Source organism: Manis javanica, chromosome 13 (assembly GCF_040802235.1).
Source record: "Manis javanica isolate MJ-LG chromosome 13, MJ_LKY, whole genome shotgun sequence".
Taxonomy (NCBI): domain Eukaryota; kingdom Metazoa; phylum Chordata; class Mammalia; order Pholidota; family Manidae; genus Manis; species Manis javanica.
Window position 1 is genome coordinate 43,629,025 of NC_133168.1, and position 21,358 is coordinate 43,650,382.

The 21,358-nt window shown below is 36.6% G+C and overlaps 1 protein-coding gene across 16 annotated transcripts in view; it reads right to left on the reverse strand.

Annotated features, from left to right (window-relative positions):
• TRDN (triadin) overlaps positions 1-21,358 on the reverse strand; it is a 486,197-nt gene that overhangs the window by 132,346 nt on the left and 332,493 nt on the right. For 13 of the 16 annotated variants that reach the window (XM_073219550.1, XM_073219549.1, XM_073219548.1 and 10 more), the window contains 3 exons: positions 18,842-18,871; positions 2,696-2,725; positions 2,028-2,045 (listed from right to left, as the gene is read on the reverse strand). In XM_073219550.1, coding sequence (XP_073075651.1) covers positions 2,028-2,045; positions 2,696-2,725; positions 18,842-18,871 — 78 coding nt within the window. The remainder of the gene's footprint in view (positions 1-2,027; positions 2,046-2,695; positions 2,726-18,841; positions 18,872-21,358) is intronic. The other 3 variants (XM_073219538.1, XM_073219542.1, XM_073219541.1) reach the window with 3 other exon arrangements.

Here is a 21,358-nt window from a genome sequence, read left to right on the forward strand (position 1 = left end):
TCTGGAAAACTTGAATTCAATGTATTGTTTAATTTATGCTGAACCAAAGCAGAAAGTTCTAAGAAATTTGTAAAATGATGATAATAAAGAAAAAATACTGAGAGTAGATTACGGTATGCATCTAAATCAAACATCAGCTATATGTGAGATTTCAAAGTTTAAAAAAGAGCCTTCTAATTACATCAGAAAGCCATCATATAAGGAGAAAAATACCTGTAGTAATTTGAAACAATATGCAGGAAAAGGCTGGCAAGAATATTTATTATATGGAATAATTCAGAAAGTAATTATTAAATGACTCCTAATAACCAGAAGTTAATTTACCCATTATTCCATGGGACTGTCAAATTATGCATGTGATAGATTTTTTTTCTTTAGTTTTTTTTTTTTTTTTCACATTTTAACTTGAAAATATTTTGATCACAAGAATTCGCAAAAGTATGTGCAGGAAAGTCCCATGTACTCTTCATCTTGTTTCCCAACACTGATTTTTTAAAAATTGAAGTAAAGGTAACTAGAAAAATAGAAGCAAAATAAGAATATAGGGCTGGAGAGTGAATGAAACCATCTTAAAGACAAAAAACTAAAACAAATTCAAAGATGCAGTAAATAATAATAAAAGCAAATCTAGATGATAAACCAGAGAAATGATTTAATTTGAAGATAATGAATAGATGTTTAGAGGAAAACTCTTTCTTTTTCCTATTACTGCCCAAGTCACCATCCATAAAACAGCCTAATGAGGGCAGGAGTTGGGATGTAAATGAATGCCTGGGAAAGCATTTTTTAAAAAATTAAATATATCAGTTCCCTGAAGATTGTCAAGGAGTTGCAGTCTGTCTGAAGCACAAACTTTTCAGTTATGTAGACTGTGATAAATTGAGGGCCATGAGTTTATACATATATGTATATGTGTGCATTGTATATATATATATGCATATATATATGTATATCATGTATATATACATACATATTATATGACACCATTTTTTAAATCTTCAGATGTTCTCCTTTTTCCTAGCACAGTGGTTTCTGTATCAGCGTGCCAGAGTTCAACAACAGCTGTGTACGCACATAAATCTGGGACTTAAGGAACACATGCTTCTCTATAGATAGACTGCTCCCCCTGGCTGAGCTGCTCTATAATTTCACGATTCATTCCACATGACATTTTAGAATATTTTTATGACATAGAGTGTGTCAGTATCCTAACCTTTTGTAGGACCAAAACATACATAATATTTTTTTAAATTGATGTGTATTTTAAAGCAGATATGTTTAATATCACAGGGATCTTTAAAAACTCAGCATTTCTGGGAATGTGATTACTTTTAATGGCTAATCAAACAGGGTTAAGTTATATGGGTTAAGATTTTTTTGTTTGTTCTCATTTGTTCAATATATCCTAATTTCTTCAGAGAACATGTGTTTACAAAGACACAATTTCAAGAAATCAAGCTTTACTGAACCGTTTGCAAACAGCTTTACTATTTTGTGTTAAAGCAACAGTGGATGCTGCCAAAGGGATGGATTCTAAGCAGTGCTATTACACAAAGAGTACAGGGCAGAAATAATGTAATGGGCAAAATGTCATATATCAGGTGAACATGACAAAATATTTATGGATGACAAGAAGAAAGATAATGAAAAAGAGGTTATAAAGTTAAACTGAAAAAGAGCCTCTATTCAGTCTTCTCTAAGGACTGAAAACAAAACAGGTCACAGAGACTAAATTTCCACTAACGTAGATGGTCTTGGTTAATAGAATGCAGTTGGGTTTTGGTTACGAGGCTGTGGATAATATTATTAGGTGATTGGATGAATTTGAAACAGGACTTTAAGAATAACCACCATGTTTTTGAGTCCACTCTGCCCCTCAGATCTGACAAAAATATGAAGTAGAGTTCACATGCATAAATGAAGAAAAGGGTCATTGAAAATTGCAAATCTAACTAAATCAGCAGGTTAATAATAGTAGTAAACAGAAAATATATATACATAAAAACACTTTGCATGCACTTCCTTACTTTTTCCCTTGAGTTGTTCTGTTGAAAGAAATATAAACAGGAAACAATTGCTAGAAAAAATTTACTCAACCAACATAATTGATTAGCCCCCCCTTCCTCCATTATCTCCCCTTAAATTTCACTGTGAGTGTTGTTCTGCAGTTATAACTATTTTCATAATTTGAAGGGAAAACGTTGAGAATGAATTAACCTTGAATTATATTGTTTCATCACTTAAGATTATGTGTTTCATCACTTCACAGTCTTCTTGAGTGCAGGTGAACACATAAACACGTACGAACAAATACAGAAGCAACAGGTGTCCTTGCCAGATGAGTTATGGTTCAAGACTTAAACGAACAATTCAGTTCCTAGTTGATGCTGACGTAACCAAGATTAATTGAATTTATGCTTTCTAGTAAAATAAATACTGAACACTGTGTAATTTCTTGTCAAGCAAACATTTCTTTGAAAACAATTACTGTGAAAGGTAAATACATACAGTGTTTTTTTTATTACTGTCAAATATTTCCTGTAGTGATGTTGTCAGAAAGAATTGACTCTCATTGTCTTTCCCAATCTCTCTCCACTATCCCATATATAGTTTTTCTTCTATGTTAATCTCTTAAGAAAAAATATTATTTGGGGTTCATTGAATATAAGACAGAAAAAGGAAGTATCTCCAATACCTTCTGCAAGTGTTTTTGTTTTCTTGAAATCTGAAAACACAAAGATAAATTATTGCTAAAGCAGATATGATAAATAAAAATTGATTAGCTTACAATAAAATGTCTAAACACTTGAAACAATTTTCAACAATTGGAGTGGTTGCATGACATATTTCTAGAATATAGGGCTTAAACAGAAATTATTCTTTTTGAAAGGATGAGTATTAAAGTAAGGCAGCAAGTAAAGAAGTCTTTAAAGAAGAAAAAATATGAAAAAAATGCAAAGGAAAATATCCATATAAAATTTGCATAGAGATTATACTGTGACTATCAAAACTAATAACCTTTAAATAGAAAGTCAAACTGAGCAATCATATGTCTGTTTCCATAAAGATGAGTTGTAATCCATAAATTTAATTTTCATTTTCCTCATTTGTTCATTCTAAAGCCATCAGGTGAATCTCTTTAAATAATCAGTACATTTCCAATATGTTCTATTATTCCTATTATAATGGGAAACAGATTGATGTCAGCTCACAAGTTACAGATGAATGCATCATATATTTACTAGCTGCTATATATATAATGTGCATTCAGTGGTCAACAGACATCTATTTTATTTTTAGTCTTTTGGGTGTTCAGCCTAAATTTGAGAAATTTATTATTTTTCAGTATTTAGGCCATCTGACTGTTCCTACCACTTTAAAATAAAAACAAGAGGTTTTGCCTTCATTTAGTTTAGGATAGAGGCAACTTAAATCTTTGCTTAGAATATTTTATTTTGTATCTTCTGTATTTTTTACTCTATTCAATAACACAATTTTGAAATTCTCTGAATATTACTGAAATTATAATTATAATAATGAACTATTAATTGATATTTGCAAAAGGCAGATAAACTGTTTTCTGACTGACAATTACATGGTTTAGAACCTAGAACAGTAGACATTCATCAACAGTTTGCAAGTTAATGGATTTGTGGGCCTTACAGTGATGTGATTGGTACCATGGCTTTACTTCCACAATGAAGTAATAGACCTAAAATGTTTGAATGACACTGAGTAGGAGTCTACTCACCAGAAGCAATTAGATGGTCAACTGAGTTGTTTTATGAAAAAATAACAAATGAAAGTTGGTGGGAGTAACAACCATTTTCCATGAAAGTGATAAAATGGAAACACATTTTAGGAATGCAATTTGGGAAAGAATCTAGAAAGTCATGGCAATGAGAAAGCTTTTTGATGTAGTATTTCCACTTCTAGAAATCCAAAGAGAAAATACATAAAATTATTGTAAACATTTTTTTAGGAAGATACTTCTTTCTCTTTTTTCATATAGGAAGATTTTTGTTTTTATGTACTAAATAATGGGAATATGAAACAGTGCTCTCTGTTTAATAGTTTTACATACTAAATATTTTTACGTACTAATGATGGGGATATTAAACAGTACTCTCTGAAAAGTAGGGGAACTATTAAGGAAATCATAGCATTTCCACACAGCAGGAAAATACAGTTATTAAAATGATGTTTTTGTGACTTCTTTCTGTATTTCTATTTTTTTCTGTAATAGGGCATGTTTCATGTCTACAGGAAACAGAAACAAACCTGATTTTTAAAAATAATAGGTGCTTGGAATAAAACATTTACTTAATTCTGTAAACATTTATAAAACACTATTACATCCAGCATAGCACAGCAAAAATAAGTTTCATACTAGATTTTTCTTAATATTCTGTCCTGCCAAAAAAACCCAATCTTTTTCTAATATTCATTTTCTCATCTGGAACTGGAACTGAGTAGGCTAAACTTGAAATCTAAAACATATGCTTTATAAGCAGTTTCTCATTCATTTCCTTCATGAGTAATTATCCTAATCAGATAAGCAAGAAATTTAAATATATAGAAAAACATTATATATAAAAATTTCATATAAGAACATGACTAATATCATCTTACACATATGTCTATTTATTAGTAATATGCATACATAGATTTTTATAGCACAAGAACTAAAAGTATGAAGTGCATCATTCAATGGCCACTTGAGTTATTAGTATACTGAAATAGAATTCTACCTGTCCAAAGGTTATGTGATTCTCAGTGAGCAGTTTTCTGAGCCTAGCATAGCCAATATGGAAAACACAGGAGCACACCTCAGGGTTATTCAGGAATACAACGGAAGATAAAAGTTGGGAAGAATGGTGGAACAGAGGATAATATGTGGCACATTAGGAGATTATTTTCCACCCTCTGTTCTCTGCCTAGATGCTGGCAAGGGTGTATCTGTGGAACGTCTGTTGTTTTTAATAGTTTTCCTTCTCTCCAGTGGTATGAATTGATAATATAATGTATTAGATATCAATTGTACTAAAATGGAAGAATAAAAATCAATATGAAGTCTAGGATCAAGCAAGCATAGAACTTACTGAGATAAAGTAAAATATTTCATGAAGTAGAAATGTAAAAAATAATAAACCATGATCTAACCAAGTACATTTTTAAAAAGTCCAATATATTTCCTGTAAGAACTGGGAGCTGTAGTGAACGGTACTTAAATACTCTCATAAAATCATGTCTTTTGATGAGGTGTCAACAGAGCAGCAAACTTGTCCAAGTAAAATATCTAAGCAACCAAAAAAATCATAATGCTTGAAATTACAAAAGCTTACTCGGTGAATACACTTCCCTACAGACTATTTGCCAAATAATCTGAACAGGTCTTTTAATAGGAACACCAAGGCCCTCAGCAGCTGTGACTTAAAAGCTGATGTGTTTACAATCTGCTCAATTCATCAATCACCATCTTTAGCAATGCGTGGTAGTCCCCCCTTATCCACAGGGGATACTATCCAAGACCCCCAGTGGATGCCCAAAACCTTGGATAATACTGAACCCTATATTTACTATAGTTTTCCTATACACATACCCATGACAAAGTTGAAATTATACATTACATACAGGAAGAGATTAACAATAACTCATAATAAAATAGAACAATAATATACTGTAATAAAGTTATGTGACTATGATGTCTCTCTCTCAAAATATCTTGTACTGCATTCATCGTTCTTATGATTATGTGAGATGATAAAATGCCTACATTATGAAATGAAGTGAGGTGAGTGACTGGGAATGCTATGTAGTATTTAGTGACTGTTGAACCCTCTGAAAATTAGTCAGAGGGAGAATCATCTGTTTTCAGACTGTGGCTGGCTGTGGTAACTGACACTGTGGAACACAAATCTTCTGATGAGATTTGGTTATGGTAAACAATAAATTTAATCTGGCTAGTTCTCAATGGAGCTTCAGAAGATAACCTGTATCCTTCAGAAGATGACCTGTATTGGAATACTCACAGGCTTTCCAGCCCCTAGGATTCATAAATATTTTCTTCCAAAATATTTAGAGATAACACTGTAAGCAGGATAATTATTTCGTCAAAATTCTCAAACTTTTTCATCTCAAGACTCCTTTAAGTTCTTAACAATTTTAAAGGACCCCCAAAATTTTTATCTATGTAGCTCTTTTAATGTTTATAATTTTAATAATTAAAGCTGAAAAAATTTTGAAGTATATATTTATGCATTAAAAAAATAAACCTGTTACATGTTAACATAAATAATATATTTTACATGACAAATACATTTTCCAGTACAAAAATAAAATGGTGATTTGTTTTACACTTTTGTGAATGCCTGGCTAAATGAGAAGACAGTTGAATTTGCCTATCTGCCTAAGAATTCAATCTGTTGCAATATCACACACTATCATAGCCTCTGGAAAACTCTAGTGAATCCTCAAGGAAGGATGGGAGTGAAAAAGGCAAATGATAAGTTCATATATTATAAAAATAGTTTTGGTTTGCAGAACCACTGAAAGGTTCTCAGGGACCTCCAGGTGACCTTGATTATATTTCAAGAACCTCAGATTTTGGAGATCATTGTGTTAGTTTGCATGAGACATTAGTAAGACCAATGTGAGGTCATGCATGGCAATGTAAGTTCACAACTAAATGGGCAGCTTTTCTAATTATTTTGGGAAGTATTAAACAAGAGAGAGTTCAGCTAAATTAAAAATTCTTGAGGACTAAATGTAGGGGCAAAGGAAAAACAGAAGCTGAAGCTTACTCCAGAATTTTAGTCTTGATGTCTACAAGGAGACTGGGGTGATTACATAAGTAGAGAATAAGTACATTGTATAGAGAAAAATACAATTTGATTGGGATTTTGACTCTGAGAACTTCATGGGAAGTACAGGGGGATGTGTGTTAATAGATTACAAGGAAAGTGCCTGTAGGAAGGGAAAGAGTGGTATACAGAGGAAACTTTAGTAGAAAAAGCTTGTCAAAAATGATCTAAGTTGAATATTTATTCAAAAACGCCACTACACTTAGGCTAACATATGGTTACTCTGATGTCAAAACTCCTAATAGAACAGTAAAATTGGTGGGCAAAACTCAATGGAGCCAAGGGTCACTCTTGTTAAGTTTTCTCAAAGAGACTTGATGAAACATGCAGGATTAAGATTACATTATGAAAAACACATCTTCAGAGTTTACTACTGCAAGAAGTCTTGCCCTGGTAAACAGATCATCTTTGATAGTAAGGAAATTGTTATGCACTTTTGTGTTTTATTTTAAAATTCACTAACAAAAGATCTCAAGAATTCTAAGTTCCCAAACCCTCCTGATTCTCTTTTTCTCCAAAGTTGTCAACCATTAGTATATTTGTACCATACCCCAAAAGACTGAATGTGAGTAGAAATAACTTTGCACAAAATAAAGGGTTGAAAATCCAAACTGTACATGGTGATTTGTATTAAATGTTCAAAGAAACATGTGCTTCCTGCCTCTCCATATGGAAAAGATTTTTATGATCTTTATTGAGGTCTTATGTCTATATTTCTCACTGCCCTGTTTAACAGGAGGTACAGAAAAGGAAGTAGGAACTCATGAAACATAAAATCAAATGACTGCCTATATTATTTAGACAATAAACCTATTCTGTTACGCATTGGGAAAAATGACAATTTTTCTAGATAGCTCTCTTTTTTCTCAACTGTCATCATCTTAGCAATTCTAAAACTTTTCCAAACAAACAAGAGATAAGAGATAATATTAAACCCCTTGGAAATGGTAACATCCTCATCACCCTCCCCATCTTCATCATCATATCAGGGATATAGCTTTATATAGCTTGTGACGGCTAGTGGATCACTTTACTCTCCATTGGCAAACCCCAGCTCTCCAAACTTTTCCAAATATTGTATACTGATTATGGACAGTTTCTCAAAGAATGAACAATGAAATGAGGCATATAATCCAGGAAAAAATAGAACAAAAAACCCTGGAAACATAGCAATGAAGGAAAAAAAACAGATACAAAGCTAAAAGCTATGCAATTGTAATTTGAATATTGTCCATATACTTAGAAGTCTAATATACTTTGGCTTGGATGCCAATGAAGGGGAAAAAACTGTTTATATCATTCCTTTACCAAAGTCAAATGGAAAATTATTTTTAATTCCTAAAAAGGAATAGTGGGGGAAAGAGTAACATTTCTGAGGACTTTTTGTCTATCAAAAACTGTGCCAGAAACTTACTACCTCTTTTTATTATAATATCTCTGTATACTAACCATAATATTAATCATATAAATGATATAATTTCCAAAATACACTGAAATACTCTGCTATGTATATATGGGGAATTAATACTGGTTTCAATATCTTGAAAATAAGCACTATGGTGTCTTAGTTAACTTTATTATGGTACTATGGGTTTTCTTTCTCTGAACAAATAATGACCAGCTAAAATAATTTTACTTTTTATATCTATTGACTCTTAGGTCTCTGTTTAACAGAGGCAGAATGTGATTCACAAACTATCATGATTATGTGAAATTCTGACTAAATATAAAATATAACACTATTTTTCTGAGGTTATATGAACACTAATTAGAATATAACTGTCATTTTCCAAGTTAGAAGTGATTGCTTAGATCCTCGTGCTAGTTTTACTGAGAGAATAAGCCTAGATTAATAAACTGGTGATATCTAGAGATCTTGTCTAAATGTTGTCAGGGTGCATTAGAAACATCTCTAAGTAAAATCACAGTGACTGAGACTAAACCCTCAGCTTGACTAGGCTTTAATAGCTTTCTTCTTGGCTATAGGCCTCTTACCTCCCTTTCATTGAAGCATTTACTTTAGAAAACTTGCAATTGTAAATACTTTCTCTGCCCCTTTGAAATATAAATCAACAACCAGAAATCTTTCTAAAGACCTGTGAGGCATTCCTTTGAAATGTAATCATCGAAGGAAATAGCTCCCCATATCCCACTGTCTGTGAAAGGGTGGGGGCCTAACTTCAGTAAGGAACGATTAGCAAAAACAGACAGCCTGATCACGCTGGCCACACCCCCACGGCAGCCGCATCCTCTAGTCCTTTCCACTAGCTCACCTCAGAGCTGAGAACCTCTCAGGCCTTTTGTTCCCGTGGAGTTAAGCGCTCATTTTTTCATGTTGGAATTGACTTGACCCCACTGCAGTAGTCTTGAATGAAATTTTCCTTGCCTGTTTAATTCCATCAAATGCAATTTTTCTTTGACAGCAAGGAATATTTCACTCCATATCAGGGTGTTCTGATAAAGGGAGGTTGTGTGCAGGAGAAGGACTGACTTATTTGCAAATTAATGAACCAAGTAATATCAGTTGCTTGTCAGTGTCAGAAATATAAGTAGTTAATATAGGTGAATGGGTCTACATTATGCATATTTTTGAAATTTGAGAAAACTGCTAATAGAATAAGCCAATAGGAGTACTGGGAATTAGAGAGGTTATGTTTCATCCCTAATATCTTGAGAAAGATTAGATTTAAATTACTTTTGAGGGGGCGGAGCCAAGATGGCGGCGTGAGTAGAGCAGTGGAAATCTCCTCCCAAAAACACATAGAGCTATGAAAATATAACAAAGAAAAATCTTCCTAAAATAGAGACCACAGGACACAGGACAACATCCAGACCACATCCACACCTGCAAGAACCCAGCGCCTTGTGAAGGGGGTAAGATACAAGCCCCAGCCCGGCGGGACCCGAGCGCCCCTCCCCCCGGCTCCCGGCGGGTGGAGAGAAACCGGAGCGGTTTTTTTTTTTTTTTTTTTTTGGCGAGCGCTTTTTGGAAGCCTTAGAGGGACGGGCCCCCGTTGCTGGGGAGGCAGGGTGGCGGGACCGGTGAGGAGGTGCCTGGGAACGGCGCCGGAGGACAAAGAATATCCCGCGTTTCTCCCTGCGAGACCTGGGGGCGGGTGCCTGAGACCGGTGCCTGAGGACGGAGGAGGTCGCGCGTTTTTCCCCTTTTTTTTTTTTCTCTTTTTGGCGAGCGCTTTTTGGAAGCCTTGAAGGGACGGGGACCCCAGTGCTAGGGAGGCACGGTGGCGGGACTGGTGAGCGGGTGGCTGGGACCGGCGCCTGAGGACAAAGAATATCCCCCGTTTTTCCCTGCGGGACCGGTGGGCGGGTGCCTGAGACCGGCACTTGAGGGCAGAGGAAATCGCGCGTTTTTCCCCTTTTTTTTTTCTCTTTTCTGCGAGTGCTTTTTGGAAGCCTAAAAGGGACAGGGACCCCGGTGCTAGGGAGGCAGGGCGGCGGGACTGGTGAGCGGGTGCCTGGGACCGGCACCTGAGGACAAAGAATATCCCGCATTTTTCCCTGTGGGACCGGTGGGTGGGTGCCTGAGACCAGCACCTGAGGACGGAAGAAATCGCGCGTTTTTCCTCTTTTTTTTCTCTCTTTTTGCCGAGTGCTTTTTGGAAGCCTTGAAGGGACAGGGACCCCGGTGCTAGGGAGGCAGGGCGGCGGGACTGGTGAGCGGGTGCATGGGATCAGTGCCTGAGGACAAAGAATATTGAGCGTTCCTTCCCTGCGGGACCGGTGGGTGGGTGCTTTTTGGAAGCCTTGAAAGGACAGGGACCCTGGTGCTAGGGAGACAGGGCAGCAGGACCAGTGAGCGGGTGCCTGGGACAGGCACCTGAGGACAAAAAAAAAAAAAAAAAAAAATCGCTTGTTTTTTCCTTTTTTTTCCTTTTTTTTTTCTCTTTGTTTCTGTTCCCTCTCTCATTGTTGCTGCTGTTGTTTTGGTTTGGAGAGTGCTTTTTGGAAATCTTAAAGGGGCAGGACAGGTCACTTAGACCAGAAGCAGGGAATCTGGGGATCTCTGGGCACTCTAACCCCCTGGGCAGCAGGGAGCACAGAGGCCCCTTACGGAGATAAATAGTCTCCTGGCTGCTCCCCCTCCAACGGGGCTCCACCATTTTGGAGGAACAGCCCCAGCCAGGCCAAGCCCACAGCAACAGCGGAGATAAACCCCAAAGCAACTGGGCAGGAAGCAGAAGCCCTGTCTGCGCACAGCTGCCCAGCACAAGCCACTAGAGGTCGCTATTCTCCCAGGAAAAGGCTACAAAACAACAAGAAGGGAAGCTCTTCCAGCGGTCACTTGTACCAGCTCTGCAAACTATCTCTATCACCATGAAAAGGCAAAACTACAGGCAGACAAAGATCACAGAGACAACACCTGAGAAGGAGACAGACCTAACTAGTCTTCCTGAAAAAGAATTCAAAATAAAAATCATGAACATGCTGACAGAGATGCAGAAAAAAATGCAAGAGCAATGGGATGAGATGCAGAGAAAAATGCAAGAGCAGTGGGATGAAGTCCGGAAGGAGATCACAGATGTCAGGAAAGAGATCACAGAAGTGAAACAATCCCTGGAAGGATTTATAAGCAGAATGGATAAGATGCAAGAGGCCATTGAAGGAATAGAAGCCAGAGAACAGGAACGTATAGAAGCTGACATAGAGAGAGATAAAAGGATCTCCAGGAATGAAACAACACTAAGAGAAATATGTGACCAATACAAAAGGAAAAACATTCGTATTATAGGGATACCAGAAGAGGAAGAAAGAGGAAAAGGGATAGAAAGTGTCTTTGAAGAAATAATTGCTGAAAACTTCCCCAAACTGGGGGAGGAAATAATCGAACAGACCATGGAATTATACAGAACCCCCAACAGAAAGGATCCAAGGAGGACAACACCAAGACACATAATAATTAAAATGGCAAGGATCAAGGACAAGGAAAGAGTTTTAAAGGCAGCTAGAGAGAAAAAGGTCACCTATAAAGGAAAACCAATCAGGCTAACATCAGACTTCTCAACAGAAACCCTACAGGCCAGAAGAGAATGGCATGATATACTTAATGCAATGAAACAGAAGGGCCTTGAACCAAGGATACTGTATCCAGCACGACTATCATTTAAATATGATGGTGGGATCAAACAATTCCCAGACAAGCAAAAGCTGAGGGAATTTGCTTCCCACAAACCACCTCTACAGGGCATCCTACAGGGACTGCTCTAGATGGGAGCACCCCTAAAAAGAGCACAGAACAAAACACACAACATATGAAGAATGGAGGAGGAGGAATAAGAAGGGAGAGAAGAAAAGACTCTCCAGACAGTGTATATAACAGCTCAATAAGCGAGCTAAGTTAGGCAGTAAGATACTAAAGAAGCTAACCTTGAACCTTTGGTAACCACGAATCTAAAGCCTGCAATGGCAATAAGTACATATCTTTCAATAGTCACCCTAAATGTAAATGGACTTAATGCACCAATCAAAAGACATAGAGTAATAGAATGGATAAAAATGCAAGACCCATCTATATGCTGCTTACAAGAAACTCACCTTAAACCCAAAGATAAGCATAGACTAAAAGTCAAGGGATGGAAAAACATATTTCAGGCAAACAACAGTGAGAAGAAAGCAGGGGTTGCAGTACTAATATCAGACAAAATAGACTTCAAAACAAAGAAAGTAACAAGAGATAAAGAAGGCCACTACATAATGATAAAGGGCTTAGTCCAACAAGAGGATATAACCATTCTAAATATATATGCACCCAATACAGGAGCACCAGCATATGTGAAGCAAATACTAACAGAACTAAAGAGGGAAATAGACTGCAATGCATTCATTGTAGGAGACTTCAACACACCACTCACCCCAAAGGATAGATCCACCGGGCAGAAAATAAGTAAAGACACACAGGCACTGAACAACACACTAGAACAGATGGACCTAATAGACATCTATAGAACTTTACATCCAAAAGCAACAGGATATACATTCTTCTCAAGTGCACATGGAACATTCTCCAGAATAGACCACATACTAGCTCACAAAAAGAGCCTCAGTAAATTCCACAATATTGAAATTCTACCAACCAATTTTTCAGACCACAAAGGTATGAAAGTAGAAATAAATTCTACAAAGAAAACAAAAAGGCTCACAAACACATGGAGGCTTAACAACATGCTACTAAATAATCAATGGATCAATGAACAAATCAAAATAGAGATCAAGGAATATATAGAAACAAATGACAACAACAACACTAAGCCCCAACTTCTGTGGGATGCAGCGAAAGCAGTCTTAAGAGGAAAGTATATAGCAATCCAGGCACACTTGAAGAAGGAAGAACAATCCCAAATGAATAGTCTAACATCACAACTATTAAAACTGGAAAAAGAAGAACAAATAAGGCCTAAAATCAGCAGAAGGAGGGACATAATAAAGATCAGAGAAGAAATAAACAAAATTGAGAAGAATAAAACAATAGCAAAAATCAACGAAACCAAGAGCTGGTACTTTGAGAAAATAAACAAAATAGATAAGCCTCTAGCCCAACTTAAGAGAAAAAGAGAGTCAACACAAATCAACATAATCAGAAATGAGAATGGAAAAATCACGACAGACTCCACAGAAATACAAAGAATTATTAAAGACTACTATGAAAACCTATATGCCAACAAGCTGAAAAACCTAGAAGAAATGGACAACTTCCTAGAAAAATACAACCTCCCAAGACTGACCAAGGAAGAAACACAAAAGTTAAACAAACCAATTACAAGCAAAGAAATTGAAACAGTAATCAAAAAACTACCCAAGAACAAAACCCCGGGGCCGGACGGATTTACCTCGGAATTTTATCAGACACACAGAGAAGACATAATACCCATTCTCCTTAAAGTGTTCCACAAAATAGAAGAAGAGGGAATACTCCCAAACTCATTCTATGAAGCCAACATCACCCTAATACCAAAACCAGGAAAAGACCCCACCAAAAAAGAAAATTACAGACCAATATCCCTGATGAATGTAGATGCAAAAATACTCAATAAAATATTAGCAAACAGAATTCAACAATATATCAAAAGGATCATACACCATGACCAAGTGGGGTTCATCCCAGGGATGCAAGGATGGTACAACATTCGAAAATCCATCAACATCATCCACCACATCAACAAAAAGAAAGACAAAAACCACATGATCATCTCCATAGATGCTGAAAAAGCATTTGACAAAATTCAACATCCATTCATGATAAAAACTCTCAGCAAAATGGGAATAGAGGGCAAGTACCTCAACATAATAAAGGCCATATATGATAAACCCACAGCCAGCATTATACTGAACAGCGAGAAGCTGAAAGCTTTTCCACTGAGATCGGGAACCAGACAGGGATGCCCACTCTCCCCACTGTTATTTAACATAGTACTGGAGGTCCTAGCCACGGCAATCAGACAAAACAAAGAAATACAAGGAATCCAGATTCGTAAAGAAGAAGTTAAACTGTCACTATTTGCAGATGATATGATACTGTACATAAAAAACCCTAAAGACTCCACTCCAAAACTACTAGAACTGATATCGGAATACAGCAAAGTTGCAGGATACAAAATCAACACACAGAAATCTGTAGCTTTCCTATACATTAACAACGAATCAATAGAAAGAGAAATCAGGAAAACAATTCCATTCACCATTGCATCAAAAAGAATAAAATACCTAGGAATAAACCTAACCAAGGAAGTGAAAGACTTATACTCTGAAAACTACAAGTCACTCTTAAGAGAAATTAAAGGGGACACTAATAAATGGAAACTCATCCCATGCTCATGGCTAGGAAGAATTAATATCGTCAAAATGGCCATCCTGCCGAAAGCAATATACAAATTTGATGCAATCCCTCTCAAATTACCAGCAACATTCTTCAATGAATTGGAACAAATAATTCAAAAATTCATATGGAAACACCAAAGACCCCGAATAGCCAAAGCAATCCTGAAAAAGAAGAATAAAGTAGGGGGGATCTCACTCCCCAACTTCAAGCTCTACTACAAAGCCATAGTAATCAAGACAATTTGGTACTGGCACAAGAACAGAGCCACAGACCAGTGGAACAGATTAGAGACCCCAGAAATTAACCCAAACATATATGGTCAATTAATATTTGATAAAGGAGCCATGGACATACAATGGCAAAATGACAGTCTCTTCAACAGATGGTGCTGGCAAAACTGGACAGCTACATGTAGGAGAATGAAACTGGACCATTGTCTAACCCCATATACAAAGGTAAACTCAAAATGGATCAAAGACCTGAACGTAAGTCACGAAACCATTAAACTCTTGGAAAAAAACATAGGCAAAAACCTCTTAGATATAAACATGAGTGATCTCTTCTTGAACATATCTCCCCGGGCAAGGAAAACAACAGCAAAAATGAGCAAGTGGGACTACATTAAGCTGAAAAGCTTCTGTACAGCGAAAGACACCATCAATAGAACAAAAAGGAACCCTACAGTATGGGAGAATATATTTGAAAATGACAGATCTGATAAAGGCTTGACGTCCAGAATATATAAAGAGCTCACACGCCTCAACAAACAAAAAACAAATAACCCAATTAAAACATGGGCAGAGGAACTGAACAGACAGTTCTCCAAAAAAGAAATACAGATGGCCAAGAGACACATGAAAAGATGCTCCACATCGCTAATTATCAGAGAAATGCAAATTAAAACTACAATGAGGTATCACCTCACACCAGTAAGGATAGCTGCCATCCAAAAGACAAACAACAACAAATGTTGGCGAGGCTGTGGAGAAAGGGGAACCCTCCTACACTGCTGGTGGGAATGTAAATTAGTTCAACCATTGTGGAAAGCAGTATGGAGGTGCATCAAAATGCTCAAAACAGACCTACCATTTGACCCAGGAATTCCACTCCTAGGAATTTACCCTAAGAACGCAGCAATCAAGTTTGAGAAAGACAGATGCACTCCTATGTTTATCGCAGCACTATTTACAATAGCCAAGAATTGGAAGCAACCTAAATGTCCATCGGTAGATGAATGGATAAAGAAGATGTGGTACATATACACAATGGAATACTACTCAGCCATAAGAAGTGGAAAAATCCAACCATTTGCAGCAACATGGATGGAGCTGGAGAGTATTATGCTCAGTGAAATAAGCCAAGCGGAGAAAGAGAAATACCAAATGATTTCACTCATCTGAGGAGTATAGGAACAAAGGAAAAACTGAAGGAAAAAAACAGCAGCAGAATTACAGAACACAAAAATGGACTAACAGGTACCAAAGGGAAAGGAACTGGGGATGATGGGTGGGCAGGGAGGGATAAGGGGGGGGAAGAAGAAGGGGGGTATTAAGATTAGCATGCATGCGGGGGAGGGAGAAAGGGGAGGGTGGGCTGCACAACACAGAGAGGACAAGTAGTGACTCTACCACATTTTGCTAAGCTGATGGACAGTAACCGTAATGTGGTTGTTAGGGGGGACCTGATATAGGGGAGAGCATAGTAAACATAGTATTCTTCAGGTAAGTGTAGATTAAAAATTTAAAAAAAAAAAAGAAAGAAAGAAAGAAAAGGGGGATTACTCCTTAACAGGATAAAACTATTGGTAAATCAAAGATCAACGCATGCTTTAAATATCCTTAATGTTGATCACTTAAAGGGTGTCAGATGATCAGCTATGGAGGTACTCTTTTCTGATAATATTCCTTTCTCTTAATTAAAAAAAAAAAAGAAAGCAGTTACTGTGTGCTGACCTCCAATGAGTTCTGCACAGTGGTATAGAGGGCATGTCAAAGTGTGGGCAAAGGGTCTGTTTGTTTCTACGCAGAAGATCAAGGCCTAGCTTGGATACCCAGAAAATGAACTAAGATACTATATGAGGAGGAGCTTCCGGCATCAGCACTCTCTGGAGGACTCGTGCCAGGGGATGATCATCAAAAAGCCTCCACAGGGATCCGGACGATGCTGCGGTTGTGGCTGCATCCAGCCCACCGTCTCCTGGACTTGCCATAAGAAGGAGGAGGGAGATGTCTAGGCTGGCATGTGCATACAGTGAGACAACGAATTTGACTGGATCTGTACTGTTGGAACTCAACCAGGAGTTGGGAGGGGTGCAAGTTGTAGCACCCCAAAATCTCATGACTATAGACTATCTATGGTTAAAAGAACTTATGGGATGTGAACATATCCCAGAAATGGGCTGCTTTAATTTGTCTGATGGTTCAAGTACAGTTGGACAATATCCATCATATCATAGATAAATTTTCACAAATGCCTAGGGTGCCTAAATGGTTTTCTTGGCTTCACTGGAGATGGATGGTAATTATAGATTTGCTTTGTTTATGTCACCGTATTCCTATTATGTTAATATGTGTGTGCAAATTAGTTAGTAGTTTAAAACCTATACATACTTAAGGTACTATACAAGAAGATATGTCAAAGAAATAATCAATCCTCCCAAGTTTCCTTCATATGCTACATCTATAGCTTTTCTTCTTCCTTCCTAATTACAAACCTTAAATAGAATTCGTGCCTCATATCGAATTTACCGAGTATCATAATTCCTCCAGGTGGTAAAGATACCTCGAGACAAGTGCTGGGCATAGAAGCCACAGGGCATAAATCTGCAAAGAAGTAAAAAGCTAACCTTTGCAAACAATATGGCTTCTCTCTCACTTACCAACTTTACATTTCCCTGTATGGCCCCGGAAGATGACTGGTTAGCCAGAGACGGGTAAGATTCCTCAAGGGAGGAACAACCTAAGACAGGCACAGTCGCAGGGGGGCCATCAGGTGAGAATTTGGGGATCAACAGAGGTGAGGCTCAGAACCTCACCCCCCCTGCTTTGAGAGAAATCTTCTGCATCCGTGGATGTCTTGCTGCCCTTGTCTAGCCTGGATTAATACTTAGTCCATAGGCACACACCTGATCATCTGATCATCTATATTTGCCTTCTTACAGCACTAAACTATGTTTTCTACCTTTATCTTGCATCTACCTACCACTTCAGCATTTTATTAAAAATAAAAATAATAATAATAATAGGAGAAATGTGGGATCAACATATAAATCAAGTACAAAAATCAAATGAATATTCATATTTGACCTGATGGTTTATAGGTCATATTGCATGATCAAAACCGAAAGTTTCTGTGATGAATGCCCTTGTACTGTTCACCATGTAAGAATTTATTCACTCTGTAAGAATTCGTTCACCATGTAAGAACTTGTTCGTTATGCTTCAGAAGATTGGAGACTGACGAGAATTAGGCTTGAGATGGATTAATGATTGTACATTGAGCATTGACCCCCCTATACTGAATTTTATTGTTGTTAACAACCATTTGATCAATAAATATGAGAGATGCCCTCTCAGAAAAAAAAAAAAAAAAAAAATGGTTAAGTTGGGCACTAAACTATGTTTTCTACCTTTATCTTGCATCTACCTACCACTTCAGCATTTTATTAAAAATAATAATAATAATAATAATAAGGGAGAAATGTGGGATTCACATATGTATCAAGTATAAAAATCAAACGAATAATCATATTTGACCTGATTGTTTATAGTTCATGATGCGTGATCAAAACCAAAAGTTTCTGTGATGAATGCCCTTGTACTGTTCACTATGTAAGAACTTGTTCACCATGTAAGAACTTGTTCGTTATGCTTCAGAAGATTGGAGACTGTTGAGAATTAGGCTTGGGGTTGATTAATGATCGTGCATTGAGTCCCCTATACAGAATTTTATTGTTGTTAACAACCATATGATCAATAAATATGAGAGATACCCTCTCAAAAAAAAAAAAATTACTTTTGAAAAAGTGGTCAACTCTTTTATGTGAGGTGAAGTAGAAGAAAACATATAGCTGTCAAAACCCAACTCTGAATACTGGTGAATTGTTCACACAAAAAGACATAGTGGAATTTTGCATAAAACATACCTTCCTTCTTTTCATCTTTTTTAGTTGCTGCTGAAACAAGACAAAGGAAATCATGTTAAAACATATTAAATGACCATTCCTCAGAATCCTCCTGGGAATATGAGAATGTATTCCATGAATTCATAATTTCAGTGGTTATCTATGAACAAACTAATCCATGCAAATCTGCAATGAGAGAATAAACTGAAAATTTCAAAGAGTTTTTTTAAATTCAGGTATAGACATAAAGACAAAAAATAATTTAAAAATATTGTTCCATAGAAAAGAAGTCAAACTAATAATTATGTGTTTAGTGTAAGTTAATTTTAGGTTTGAAATTGCTATACCTGAGAAAATCACTTCTAGAAGAATAGGACTAAATGTATGCAAAAAAACCCACAGAAACAGTAGAGGTCATATTCCATAAATTATATGTGCCTAGCTACCAAGGAATTATATTTTAGTTTATTACTTATGTTTATAATAATAGTACATAAAATGTCCCATTAGCAAGGGGTAAGGAAAATCCCACCCTCCTTTTAGCAAACGCATGACATCTTTTTGAGCAGAGAAAAGGTATAGCATGCTTCAACCACCTTTGAATTCTGACTTCCTCTCTAGTGGAATTCATCTAACTCTGGATAGTGAATCTAAATCTGTATCCAGGTTATAGTTTATGTGTGCTACTGGAAGTCTTAGGGGGATGTAGTCACATTGGGATTACTACAAGCAAGATGGCCCTGGTTTTGTGTAAAGTTCACTGAGAACCAAACCCATTCAGAGCAGTGTTCTGCCACATTAGATGACTCAGAGGTTGTGTGCATCCCTTTAGAGTAATCCCATCTGAGTGACTTAGAATCTGGGGGACCACTTTGAACCAACATCTAGGACTACCTTGGGTGTTTACTCTGTGCTGCAATTGCCACAGCACTTTCATGTGCATTATCTCATTCAGTGTTCACAACAGACTTTTAATAAAGGCAGCGAAGAAATTATGTCGTAAGAGACATCAAAAGATTTCTACATGCTTGTGGAGAAAGTAGAAGAGTTGGATCTAAAGGTCAAGAACAAAAGACTAAGAAAGAATATATTTAAATGTATTATTTTAATTTATTACATGTGAATTTTTTCCCTAATTTATAAATGTCATTAATATTACTAAGTGTTACTCTCAATGTATTAATATTCTGAATGTTATTAGTTACTTTTGTAATAAAAAAGTAAATTTACAAACTAATTAATTCTACTTTGTGACATCTTTCTTTTAATGGAGTTTTAACTAATGCAAAATGTATAAGGGATCCATATTTATAATTATAAAAAGGAATTTTTAACTTCAAATTTAAAAATTTGTCTTTTCCAATGATGTAATGAAGATAGTAATAAAGATAACTAAAATGAGTTAAAGAATATGGATATTGCCTGATAGATTTTAAAGCTGTGAGGCATAATTTAAGTAAGCCCTGCACGTCTGACTCAAATAAACTTATTTTTATCAATGCTTTACTTTACAAATAAGAATCTTCTTCAAGAATTTTAAAAATCATCCAACAAGTATACATTTTGATTCTGGAACTCACTTGAATTTTCTCATTTTGCCAAGAGTGTGTACAATAAGCAAAACAAATGAAATGCTGCTGTCCTTTTAGATATTGTAAAAGAGGTTGTTGTTTTACTTTGCTCGTAAAATTATCTCCGCAACATTTCCCATAATTTAAGTCATAACCTCTCTCAAGTTGTTTCAAGGGATTTGGGTGGAGAGCTCTTTAAAGAAAAACAAAATAAGACAAAATCAAAAAAATCAAAAATTGCTCTGCTTCCCTCCTAGGATCCCTGTGAGGGTCCCTGGCAAGGGAGTGTACCTGAACTTCATCAGTTAGACAAGAAAGCCCCTCTTCCTGAAGGGCAACCAATGCCAGAAAGAGGACCGAGAACATGGGTAGATTTTGAAAAAAACATTTTCTTTTATGAATGGTGAATGGCTACAGAGAAGAAAAACTCTGGAACTTAAAGTCCTCCAAGAATTGTCAAAATCTTTTGTAGCTATATCACATTTTTTAAAATTCCTAAAACAGTCCAAGGAGAATACTGTTTACACATCCGTGTGCAGGTGCAGGCATGTGAGCGTATATATAGTACACATTTTCCACTTCCCCATTCTTATATTCTTCAGTAGTTTTAGTTTTCAATTTCCCAGCAATAGCAGAGAAAAGTGGAATGAAGGAGTTTGACCCATTCCTTTGTCACTTAACAGCAGCTTTGCTACTTGCTCTGTGTCTCTTAAAGGTGGGTGGCTTTTATTCACTGCTATCTGGAAAGCTGTGTGATTTGTCAAACTGGCTTCCATGTCCAGAGGCAATCAAAACCAAGATTTCGGGGTCCAGCTGTGTCCAGGATGGTTTTGTAACTTTTGTTCTGTGTCCCTCTGTAGCCCCTCAATTTAATTTGCCTGACTCTAATTACTAACTGGATTATATGGGTGGATGCCTGCTAAATTTACTCAGGAGACATGATTCTGAATTACTGGGGCTCTTGGTT